At 36.9% G+C, this 13,582-nt stretch overlaps 1 protein-coding gene across 3 annotated transcripts in view; it reads right to left on the bottom strand.

Annotated features, from left to right (window-relative positions):
• Ccdc50 (coiled-coil domain containing 50) overlaps positions 1-13,582 on the bottom strand; it is a 58,012-nt gene that overhangs the window by 15,597 nt on the left and 28,833 nt on the right. Inside the window, exons 5-6 of one of the 3 annotated variants that reach the window (XM_031363563.1) lie at positions 9,747-9,864; positions 4,858-5,376 (exon numbers count right to left, since the gene is read on the bottom strand). In XM_031363563.1, the coding sequence (XP_031219423.1) occupies positions 4,858-5,376; positions 9,747-9,864 (637 nt within the window). Of the gene's footprint in view, positions 1-5; positions 1,848-4,857; positions 5,377-9,746; positions 9,865-13,582 lie in introns of those variants that run through there. The other 2 variants (XM_031363561.1, XM_031363562.1) reach the window with 2 other exon arrangements.

The following is a 13,582-nucleotide window of genomic DNA, read 5'->3' as shown; positions in this document are numbered from 1 at the left end:
CTTCCCAAAATCTGCATGGTAGAAACATTTCTCATATAATGTTTTTCAACATCAGAAAGTCATGTAAGAACCAAGAACCAAAGTGAGTCTTCAAAACAGGAACTGAAAAGAAAAACAAAGCCACTGAAAATGAGAATTCACAGAAAGAAGGTTCTAGAATCAGAGTTTTAATGTGGCCAAGACAACAAGGAGAACAGCTTCCTCTGGATCCATCTAGCCTGCATTTCTTCCTGCAGAGCAATGTGGTGGAACCCTGTCAAAAACGGTCCTGCGCTCCCTCTGTCTCATACAAAAAAAATCTGCTTTACTTCTTTCCATAGCTTTGACCCATCTGCTAATGACATTACAAAATTTTAGGGAAAACAAAACATAGAAGCAATATCAGAAAATGCAAAGACTTTAGAATTGTGTCCCCTAGAGAAAAAGACTGCCAATCATACTTTGCTATTTCGCAATGTTATAGGAGCACACACCATTCTATAAATTTCAAATAAGCTAAAAGTTAATGTCATTTCAAAATTGTGGATACTTTCCTTTGCATGCTTTTATAAATTATAGTTAGTCAATAGGATGAATATATTGCCCTCAGAAATAACAAAACCTTTTAATGGAACTCATAGATCAGGTACATACCATGGTTATTAGTAAATGAACACCAAAGGGACACCTAATTTATTCTGAAGAACTCTCTTCTGCACTACTGGCCCGGAGCCACCCGCACCTATAAGAATACTTCTAAGTGCTTGAATATTAAGACACTGTTCCTAATACCATATATTATAACTTGTATAGCATGAGTAAGCCCTTGCCTTGGGTATATATTTTAAGCCTTTCTAATAGATTTTTATCTTCAAGAAACAGAATGATTGGCTTGGTGTATTGTGGCATCAATATAAGCACATATTAAAATAATAGCTAGCAAAAAATCTTATAAAATCTATTTTTGTAGGCAATCTACTTAACATTGTGGTAAATTTAAAATATAGACTCATGTGTGTGCATCCCATCATAAAAATGAAGAGAAAACTTGTCTTTTTAAACTCACACTTCCAAAGCCCTGACTACACAGGTCACCACAAATCACCTCTAGTGTCTAGTGGTACTGAATCCTACACTAGTCTGTCCTGATTTACAACAGATTTCTGACTGGTTTGGGACAGTCTCAAGAATAGGGCCTATGCAACTGGTAAATACACTTGCCTGAATTATGATCTGCATGAGCATATTTAGAAAGACATATTTGAGTAGGGGACTTGGCCCTGGGTAAAGTCTGTGAAGGATAATTGTTTTCCCACACTCCTACAAAAGAGAGAAGTGTAGAGAGTGGCCTAAAGCCTGGCTGAGGATGACAGATTAGGCCTCTGAGATTCCACCTACTAAAATGGTACAGATACATACACTCGGCTCTCAAAACAAGCAACATTTTCCACAAGTGGGTTCATCTGCTCTATGCAATAAAAAACTGACAATATTTCACTTAAAATTCTAACAAAGATGTATTAAAATCAATAAATAGTCTCACTAAGCTGACAGGATTATAACTACTCTAAGTTTAGAAAGAATGAATACAATTCATTAACAGAAGTCACAACTTAAAATAACACCTCTCTCAGACTCAACTACATAGGTGGTGACAGTTCACTCAGATCCCTGCACATCGCTGGCATTTGCAATTTTCATTTCTTAGAAACTTTCAAGCCTAAGACAGGACAGGCCTACCCAATATGGTATCCTACACACCTGAAGTGACAAAAAATTTTCTAAGTATATAGTGCATTGGAAAGTCAGCATTATAAAAACAGAGATAAGTGGACATCTTGCCACTCTAAATAGAATCTGAGAACTACTTTTAAGTAGATGAGCCACACCTTAGATGTTCCCTGCTCTCTCTTCATCTTCCTCCTCCTTCCCTCATTCTTCATGTGTGGTACTGCAGATGACCTTGCTGGGTAAGTATTCTACCCTAAGCAACTCCTCCAGCTTCTAGATAGTTGTCCTGTTTCTCATCTATTCTGCTTAACATCCTGCAGTTAGGGAACACAAAGATTTCCCAAGAGAAACAAAAATGAGCTAGTCTCTTTAAATAAAATTTAATATAGTAAGATAAATGGAAGTGGAGAGCTCACTAGACAGGGTTTTGTTATGCAGTCCTAGCTGTCCTAGAACTCATTACATAGACCAGGATGACCTTCCAATCACAAAGAGCCTCCTTTTCAAGGAAATAGATGTGCACCACTACTGCGACTGAAGGGAAACTAAAATACTAGCGTTGAAGATAAATTTACACAAGTATGAACTAAAATGTAACTGATGAGATTTTTGGTATTGTGGATGTATGTACATTTTATAAGAAACACTCAACATTTACGGCACGTTATAGTGTATCCTTGGCTGGAATTTACAACAGTAAGTACAGCATTTAAGATTCTGGAAAGTGAGAAGTTCGCCTGTATAACCAATGAGCTGTCACTGCTGTACAGCACAGTGAGTTTCTCTCAAAGTCAGATCCTGTTTAACTGTTTTGCGGAAAGTCAATCAATCCTTGCTTTAATTTAGCAATTTCATTTTCATCTGATTTCTTGCACACCTATTCTGCAAACGCTCTTGAACTCAGTGTTGTCTTCACCCTGCTAAGTTTATTCACCATTAACAGAAACAGAATCTGGCAAATCTGGCATATACCACATCTTTAAGAACTCCAGCTGTTTTTAACAACAGGAGCTGACACCAATACCTAATTATGATTTCTTAATGTAATCTCCTGACTACACCAAGAAGATTCAAAAATCAAACCCCACCAGGACCTCGGAAGCCTAAAGGTCTGAAGCTGGCTGAGTAGAGTGAAAAGCACTATGCAGTGTACACAATAGCCCTTTTAGTAGTTATGGCCACACTGTTCACTAAACCTATGCTAACAGAGCAAACATTGACTTACAACTCCAGTACTAGAGACTCTAAGTCTGTGCTTAATTTCAGATGCCCAAATCTGCTTGAAAACCCTAGCACATAAGTAAATGCACTAAAGGTTAACTGGCCTTCAAGTGAGCACACTCATATCAGGTTCACAGAATCTGAATGTCGAGGTCATGGAATCAGCAAGTCGCCTCCTCTACCCCACAAGTATAATCTAGCAATAGTGTAACTTCCTTATAAGCCTACTTATGAACTGCAGCATACTCTCTCTAGTCTCCCAGGTCCTTGTTCTTGGTACATCAAATATAAAAATGTTTATGTACACATCTTTAAAGATATCCATGTCTCTGAAGCTTGGACACTGACGTTTAGCTCAAAGCAACAATATATACTGTATTCAGTATAGCTTGCTAAACTACAATTTAAATTTTCTTATATCTAAGTTCTTTTAACATGAAATATGATAAGAAAGCCAACAGAGTTTAATGAATATGCAACCTAGAAACTAGTTTTTCAATCATAAGTAAAATTTGATTTGACCATGGCAGGTCCTCCTTCATACTTCTGTTACAATAATCTTTCCATCTCTGTAAAACTTAGCAAACAGTGACTGAGACTAGACTGATGAATGTTACACCTACTAAAATTACACGTCATGGTATCACGAAAGTGTTATAGCCACAAGAAAATCCTTCCTTCGGTATGTCCCAGGCAGCACAGAGTGAGCCTACTGTATCCATGATGCACTACGATCTAAGTATCAGAGGTGCCCAAAACTTAAGAGTTATTTCCTATATACAACTAATTTCTTCTCTTTTACACTTTGGGCTATTTAACTTTACTTTTTGCATGTAAACATATGGTATAAAAAGTATGCATGTATATGGGTGTGCACCATGTTTGTAATATATGTTTGTATGTATGTATGTATGTATGTATGTATGTATAGACTCCAGCAGTTATCTGTTAGATTTTTTTTTTTTTGCTCCCTCTCAATTTTATACATTGAAGCTAGGTCTCTTGCCAAATTAAGAACTAATCCTGATTTCTGGCTAGGGTAGCTCTCCAGCTTGTTCCAGGAACCCTCCTGTTCTACTAAGTACAGGGATTGCAGGCAGCTATTAAGGCTACCTGACTTTTTTATGGGTTCAAGAGATTTCAAGTCAGGTTTTCATACTCATGTAGGAAGTGCTTCACCCACAGAGCAACTCCCCAGCCCTTACCCTTCTCATCTCTTTAAGGTATTGACAGCTTATATATCTTGGCACTCAGAACAACTGTAGAGTTAAAAGTACTTATTCAAACAAACATTAACTGAAAACAATGATTTTAAGCTTTAATTACATTATTACTTCTAGGTTTAAAAATCTTCCAAGCCCACCCAGAACTTTCAAGTCTTAGAAAGTACCCTGAGCTAGTTATCTCCTGCCCAAATATCCCTGATAGAGATGAGCTAAATGTCCGCTCTTTGACACTATTCTAATAGACAGCCTAGGTAATGTCTCACTCCCAGGTGAGATGATGAAGAGACCAAGAGGATACAGTACTTCTAGTCCCACTGGAACTACACTACACAAACACAGAAGTTAACTATAACCACATCTTCTCGGTTCATTTAAATAAAATCAAACAGCCAAGAAGTTTCAATGCAGAATGAGAGTATCTGATGCAAGGTTGTGGCAAACAATGACTAGTACCTGGATGGACACTCTTCCAATGTGGCCCAGGAGAATCCTCTAAGAATGCAGCATGCTCATACTGGAGACAGTATAGGTCTTTCCTTTTTCCTACTGACCTAAGATCAATCAGACTTCTTATACAGTATCTCACGCCAAGATTCATTTTAAGGACAGAAGTTCAAATTGAATTGTGACAAAGGTGCTTAAGATGCTTACTAAACTGACTGGCTTTACATACAGGACTTCCAACAGGGCAATCCATTACCTGCATCATGGTGGTGGTGAAGTTCTTTATCTTCTGGGAAGGGAGAAGTCCTGGGCCTATGTCTCCTTTCTCTGTGGTCACCTTGCCCAAGATCCCTCCCATATACAATTTCCTTACAGGGAAGTCCTGTTTTCTGTGAAGACTTGGGTGAAAGTCTGCCATGGTGCCGAGACTGCTTTTCCCAACTCCGAGTTCCAGGGCTACAGTTAGCTTCCCAGTCTTCAGAGTCAGTGTTTAGAAATACTTCCCCACTGATCTTCGGAAGTGGAGATTTCCAGAGCCTCTCCTGACCAGACCACTTTCTTTCCTGTTGCTCACAGGCAGTCTGGGCATCATTCCTCCCTCTGCTAGCAGAAGTCAGGGATCTCTCTGATGCATGCTGTTCTTCCAGCTCTTCCAAATTCTCCTGTTGATGTCTTGGTTTCTCCTTCTGCTTTACAGTCTTCCCATCATTTTGGAGTCTACAAAACTTTGAGTGTCCAGAACCCAGTGCCCTGTCCCTCCTTGACCTTGACTGGTCTGAGTGGAGGTAGAGGGTATAAAAATAAAAATGGATGACTTAATGAGAGTATAAATTCATTACAAAGGGAGTTGAGACCCCATACTAACATATATTTTAGGTGAATAAAATTGCTTTGAAACTTTTACAAATTGAGATTTAGAGATGAATACTGTAATGGTCCATGCATACATAGCCAAATGGTAAAAAGCAAAACATGAGTGAAATAATTTGAATCTAAAAGAATCTGATCATGATTAAGGTGTAGCATGTTCATATTTGCCAATAACACAATTATGGACAACAATCCTACTTTATAAAGCCAACGAGCAGCTGAAATAGGTGCTAACAGAGGCTGTGAAGTTTTGTAAAACAGTGGTTTTATTGTGTTTTTAAATGGGATGAGAACACATCATCACTGAAGTGAGAGTAAAGAGAGAGGACAATGTTCCTGACTGCTGCTTAGTTCAAAATGGCTCGCTGATCTCCCCCATGTATCCAGAACAAGCATGCCCACACACTTCTGGAGCAGCCTACGTTATAGTTCAGTGAAGAAGAACAGAATGGAGAAAATTGTTAAGAAGTAAATGACTTGTTATACTGAGCTAATTTTGTTCCTTATTTTAGTTAAATCTTAGCAAGGAAAAAACAAAAAGAGGAATGCTATATGGCATCCATGAGCAGGGGTCATCTTCCAAATATATTCCAAAACCCATACTGTCTTCTAAAATGTATAAAAATAAATACAAGTCCCTAGTTTAAAAAACAAAACAGCCCACCATATACATAGGTGCTTTTATAGGATCTTATCAGGCCCAAGCATATTATAAAAACAAGAAAAGGTATAAATAAGCACTTTGCAAGGCCATAGTAATTTTAGCATTTCTAAGTCATTTAACTACACTTCCAAAAGAGTAAAAACAAATTCTTATTCCATGAAAAGGTGCTCAGATAACTAAGCTGTTCCTTGCTATAATTAATCATTTGCTGAACTTGGAAACAGCTTTCACGAGTAGGCAGACCTAAGGGGGTTTTGTTGGGCTGGGTTGTTTGACTCTAATATAAAGAAAGGATATAAAAATACTATTTATATAAAGAAGTATACACTAAATTCAACACTTATAAAATAACTTCCACTCAAAACCTCAGTCTCCTTTACACATCCTAAAGAAAATGAAATGTCCTTCAAACATGGGTCTTGAGTAAAATGTGTTCCCTTTATCAGATATTTATGAATGGATTTTCTCTAGAGTTCATAGTCAATTTGTACTTGACATAAAAATAAGTGAGATGTGACAGTTTCTACAATAAAAACATCTGTTCTGTTAACATTCATTAACTCTGTCTTCACAACAGATAAAGAACTGGCTACTCCAAAGAATTAATATAATACTGACAAGCCATTGAATGATGCCCTCATTCAGAGAGGTAGTTTAGTGTCTGAACCAGCTTATTTATGGAGCTGGGTGAGTGGAGTCCATCATTAAGCTCAGAGCAAAACCAAAGATTTTTGTATGAACATGAATTTATGAGACTATGATTTATTAATTTCTCCTGAACAGGTATTGATAGAAGCTTTATTTTCTATAGTTTACCTAAGATAGCATCTTTGAATCTAGGGTAGGGGACACCACAGTTGAGGACTCTATCTGAATCCTTTCCAATCCCTTCTGGTTGCAGAGAGAGACTTGGATGTTCCCGAGACCAAGTTATCCTGCAAATAATATGTCTTCATTGTTAATCTGTATGTGTTGTGTATAGTACACACATACACACACACATATACACATGTATCTACATTTTAAGTGTATACCTCTAGGTTTCTCATTCAAAGGAAGTTTCTGTTTAAACAATATGCATATCCACATGTATGTATGTATGTATGTATGTATGTATGTATATATGTATATTACACTTCAAATAAACTTTAAAAATTACAAGTCATTCATCAAAATCACATTATTTGATCTTTTCAAAACCTATATTTTTATAATTTCATTTTACAAATACAAGAAATGCCAGAAGTCAAACTATAAATTTTTCTAAGAAACTGAAATGATAATCTTCACTGGATACTGTGGGTAAGAGACAATCGCAAATATGAACATGATACAAGGCAAGTGGCTTTGAAGAAAAACATAGATTCACAAATAAGTACTTTGTGCTATTTTTCTACAAATATTTGGATAATTTCAAATTTATAATCTATAGTTGATCATTTTTAAGATTAACTAAAGCTTATATACAGCAAGAGCTGAAAGGGCAAGCATATTCATACACTATGATTATTACATAATTAAGGCAAAAATCAGATTAGAAAAAGACAAAAGGGCAGAATCTAAGAAATGATCGATTGATCTTGTGTGTTGGGAAAGAATCCTTACATAAAGCATATAAGGACTGCTTTATAAAGATAAGATGAACAGCATACTCCTTATGGAATCCAACTTTGTCTAACTCAAAGGCATATAAATGAAGAACTATTAAAAAACCCACACTACAGCCAAGCCAAAAGAAATGCCAGTGTCTATACAAGCTCAGAGTAGCCAACATTTCTCATTCCTTAATACTCCCAATACCTTGAAACTAGCACTTATTCTACTCTCTACAAGTGTATAAAACTAAAATAAATATAATTTTAGGTATCCTGAAAAGAAAAAAAAGGAAAGAAACAAAAACAAGAAAATAAAACAAACAAAAAAACCCAAAAAACAAAAAAGAAAAACAACAAACTGTTTAAATAGCTCCCTACCATAAAGTTTGAGTACCAGCTCAAGTTAGTATTTGGGATTTAATACAAGGACCTAAATTGGACATTTTAGTTGACTAATGTTTTTCAGGCTTTTAAAATAGGGGGGCTGAAAAGATGACTCAAGTGGTAAAGAACATTCCTCCAGAGAAGCAGGTTTGATTCCCAGCTCCCACAGGGTAGCTCAAGATCATCTGTAAATCTAGTTCCAGGAGTTCTCATACCCTCTTCTGCCCTCCATGGTCACATGTAGTACAGACTTACTTGAAGGCAAAACACCCATACACATAAAATTTAAATTTTTGAGTAATTTTTATCATATTGAACATGCTTCGAGAGCAAATTTAAAAATTAAACAAATAAAAGCCACCACCACTAAAATTCTGCATTTCTAAGATTTCATTTGACACTGGAGAATAATAAATAACTTTATACCTTCTGGATCCTACTTTATAAAACATTGGTAATAATTTTTCTTTCTTTGGGTAAGACACAATATATAATTTCAGAAGAAAAAATGAGCAATTAAAAAAAAAAAAGGGTTGAGCTTATAGAGGAGGAAATCAAAATCAAGCTACTTCCCAAACAGGCCAGAGGTGACTGCTAATTACAGTCTTGTTAGGAAAAAAAATTAGGGAGGGGGCAGCTGGGCAATATTATTCTCAAACTACAATAATCTTGTCATACACTCACACTCTCACACACACACACACACACACACACATGCACACTCCCTTCTGCTTATTAATGGCAAAGGCACATTTACTTTTATGTGATAGAATTTTTTAAAAGCATCTGATAACTGGTTTTCTAAACTAGCTAGGATCATTGATCTGAAATTTTTTACTCTCTAAGCTGTCTTTAGTTTTGTTCATTGGCATCTCTGAAAGTACAATCTTCAAATCAAACCTGAAAAATCACTAACACATGAACCTAGAAGAAATTTCCTTCATTTGGTAAATCTCTGAGAGAGCTGAACTAAGTTTTATGTTTGCAAATGTTCTGTTCCCAACACACTTTGAAGAGGATCTGTACTACTGCAGTGTCACCACCACCATCACACTGAAAAGCAGCATTACAACATGGGACTCCAGAGGGAGTTCTTTCCCTCACAAATTATTCTATGTGGAAATCAAGCAGCAGAGGAATCAAGAACAAGAGTAAATAGTGAATTTCCCAGTTTGGTATTGCAGGTCATCAGAGAAAGAAAAGGAGAAGAGAGTTCTTGTCCCCAGTAACTGATGCAGGACACACCTTCTGCACTCACACAGCACTGCGGAGGCTTCATTGAGAAAAATGTTACCTCCATAGCCACACCTACCATCTTCTCTACCACAAGTTTTGTACTTAGGAAGTAGTACAATGCTACAATGGGTTTATCCCAAAGGAGTGCATCAATGTTACAAAGACATGTTCAAGTTCTAAGTCAAAAAGATGACTGTCATAAATGTTCATTAAAACAAAATAAAATACAAATTTTAAAATCAAATAGAACACAGCCACAAATCTAAACTGTGTTCAGGGTCTGAGGATAAGAGTCATGTCTCTAAACCCCTCAACTGATTTATGAACCAAATGAAAAGAATGTTCTGTGCTGAGGCTAAGGACAGAGAAGGTCACACTGCAGGCATTGGCTGTTACCTCCATCCTCATAATAGTAGTTATCTCCAAAAGCACTGCCCCCAGAAAACTCTGGAGTGTGTTTCTTCCTCTTCTTCTCTTCCTGTAGTTCCTTCTCTTGCAAAAGACGTGCTATGTCCTACAAAAAATAAAATAGAGGAGAAAACAGTATCATCAGAGAGTGAACAAGGTTGACACAGTGAAACTAGACTCCCCTGTCAGCTCTCCTCTGCTGACTAAGCTTCTTCAGACTTTCATGCAAAAAATGTTATTCAGATGCTCGGTAAGAACAAGAGTATAATGTAGAAAAGCAAGCTGGGCTTTATTTTTCCCTAATAAAAAATGTACCAATGGCTCAGGCTCTAAAACCAACAATCAATAAATGGGACATCATGAATCTGCAAATGTTCTTCTGTAAGGCAAAGGACACTGTCCATAGAACAAATCCACAACCTAGAGAATGGGAAAGGCTTTTCAAGAACCCTATATCTGACAGAATGATATTATCCAAAATTTACAAAAAAAAAAAAAAAAAAAAAAAAAAAAAAAAAAAAAAAAAATCAAGAAGTTAGACACCAACAACCCACATAACCCAATTTAAAAAATAGTGTACAGAACTAAACAGAATTCTCAATAGAAGAATCGTGAATGGCTGAGGAGCACTTAAACAAATGTTAAAAGTTCTATTCATCAGAGAAATGCAAATCAAAACATCTCTGAAGTTTCCATTAGAATGGATAAAATAAAAAACTCAAGAGAGCACATGGTGGCGAGGATATAGAGCAAGGGGAACATTTCTTCATTACTGGGTGAGTACAAATTTAAACTTGTACAATCAATATGGAAATCAATTTGGCAGTTTCTCAGAAAACTTAGGAATAGTTCTACCTCAAGACCCAGCTATACCATTCCTGGGCATATATCCAAAAGATGATCCAATATCCTACAAAAACACTTCTCAATTATGTTCACAGCAGCTTTATTCATAATAGCCAGAAACTGGAAACAACCTAGATGGCCCTAAACTGAAGGACAGACAAAGAAAATGTGGTACATTTACACAATAGAATACCATTCAACTATTAAAAACCAAGACATCATGAATTTTGCAGAAAAATGGATAAAACTTGAGAATATAATCCTGAATGAGGTAGCCCAGTCTAAAAAAAGACATTCATAGTATGTACTCACTTATAAGTGGATTATCAGCCATAAAATACAGGTACCATGGTATACTCCATAGACCCAAAGAAGCTAAACAAGAAGGAAGGCCCAAATGAGAAAGCTTGAACCCCACTTAGAAGGGGGAATAAAATAGGCATAAGAGAAAGGGATCTGAGTGGGAGGGAGAATGGGGGGAGGAATCAGGATCAGATGTGATGAAAGACAGTAGAGATTGCTAGACAGCTATAAAAATGAATGGAAACCTGCAACTGAAGGGGGTGAATAGGTAGGGGTACCTCCAGGATAATACAGAGACCTGGGAAAAGGGATGTGCTCAAGAATCAATGGTGGTGACCTGAGTTGTGAATTACTACATTGGGGATATAAAACCTGAAGAGGTCACCTCCTATAGGTAGGTAGGAACACCAGTAGAGCAATTGAGACACCAACCAACCCACAAAAGTTTCAACCCAAAATTTATCCTGTCTAGAAGAAATGCAGGGAAAGGGAATAGAACAAAGAATGAGGAATTGCCAATGAACAACCAGCTCAAACTGAGACCCATCGCATGGGCGAGCACTAGTCCCTAATACCATTAATGAGACTCTGTTATGCTTGCAGACAAGAGCATGTCATCCTTTGAGAGGCTCCACCCAGCATCTGACTCAGACAGATACAGACACCCAAAACCAAACAATGAATGGAGCTTGGGGACTCCTACGGAAGAATAAGAGGAAGGATTTCGGGGCCCAAAGGGGAGAGGAACTCCACAGGAAGACCATCAGAGTCAACTAACCTTGACCCTTGGGGGCTCTCAGAGACTGAAACACCAACCAAAAAACATACATGAGCTGGACCTCGGCCTCTTCACACATATGTACCAGATGTGCAGCTGGCCTTCTTGTGGGTCCCAAACAACTGGAGCGGGGACTACCACAAAAGCTGTGCCTGTACTGGAATATTTTCTTCTAGCTGGCTGCCTTGTCTAGCTTCAGTGGGAGAGGAAGTCCCTATCCTCACAGAGATGCTAGGGTTGGGGGATACCCAGTGAGGCCCCACCCCCTCAGAAGAGAAGAGTAGGGGGATGGGGAAAAATTGTGGGAGGGGGTAACCAGGATGGAGGCAATAAGTGAGATGGAAGGTGAATAAGTAAAAATATAAAATTAAATTTTAAAAAAAGCTATAAAGCCAGTTAAACCTATAAAGAGAGTCCAAGTTTTGCCTAAAGTTAATTCTAACATAATTTCTAAGATATTTATTTAAGTCTTTCATCTAAATATATGACTAGGATTGGCAAGGAAATAGCAAGCTACACAACTTAAAAAACTGACTTATAATTAATTTAATTATAAAAATTATACTTTTACAACACAATTAAAAATTTTATAATTTTATAAAATTTTATTAAGATTGTATTTTTACAATTTTTATGATTAAAAATCATAAGATTTTTAATTTTGGTGGTGATTCTGAGTCAGCTTTTCAGAGAAATTCTTCTATGTAACAGAAAAAGAGAAGGTACACTTCTGCCTGGCACCCACAGGTCCCAGTCTGAGCAGTCGCTATGGCCCAAATATCTTCTTAACACAACAAAGGTGCATACAGACAACCACAATGCACTCAGAGACAGCATTCCTATAGACAGATGAAAGAAGGACTAGTACTCATACTTAAAGGGATTAGTCCAACTCTGCAGTTAGGCTTTAAACAGAGACCAGAATTTCATTAGGCAAAGTACAGACGAGAAGCAAGGTTGTTAGGGTTTTCATTGGTACTAGGAATGGCCAAAAGCCTAAAGAACACAGGATATGGAATCCTGCAGCAAATGGAGAGCTAGAAGATGATGGGGGATTCATAGGCAATTGTGAAAATCTTTAGGGTCTGTGGTCTGAAAGGGATGGAGGATTACTAACAGTTCTGCTCAAGGTAGGGGTATTCTGAACACCAACATTCTGTCCATAAAAAGCTCTACATAACAACATGAAGTCCCGTATGTTCATGGTGTACTTTTCTGCAGAGAGGTTCCATAAAGGCCATCAGGTTCTTAAAGGCTCAGACAATCGAGGCAAAAACTTGCCAAACAAGTGATTGTAAAAACATGGATAATTTGAGGGAGTTCTTTATAATATAGGATAAACATAGTGTTCAGAGCTTAGTCGTGCACATTTAAAGAAAAAAAAATCATCTTTCATCTGAACTTTTCTGAATGTGTCTAAAAAGATACAGTAAAAACTGTAAAACAACTTGAAATAATGCATTCAAAAGAATCATAACTCTCATATATGCAAAAAGTTATATGCTAATGCCAAGAAATAAAATTAAAAATGACTGTAACACAGGTATTTTTATCATTCATTAATATAATTTTATAAATATGACAATATGGATGTCAATGTCCAGTTTCAAAAATTAAATATTTAACACATGGTTTTCAACCAACTTATCCACATATATACACAGATATCCCTGAGAAAGGTTTATAATTTATTTAAAGTCTCAGACTATACAATTCCAGACATGTGAGCAGGGACACATAAAATATCACAGGTCAGAGTGAAGAGGAAAGAAAAAGGAGAAAATCCTACTTTATATTTTTCCATACATGAAACTCAACTTCACCGCACTAATAGAAACTGTCCCTTTGGTGATTCTGTTCTCTGTCCAGTTCAATCCAGACCTTCTAAAAGGAACAT

The sequence above is a fragment of the Mastomys coucha genome, unplaced genomic scaffold (genome assembly GCF_008632895.1).
Source record: "Mastomys coucha isolate ucsf_1 unplaced genomic scaffold, UCSF_Mcou_1 pScaffold12, whole genome shotgun sequence".
In the NCBI taxonomy this organism is placed as follows: domain Eukaryota; kingdom Metazoa; phylum Chordata; class Mammalia; order Rodentia; family Muridae; genus Mastomys; species Mastomys coucha.
Note: the sequence above shows the minus strand (reverse complement) of the source record. Positions and strands in the feature narration are given on the sequence as shown.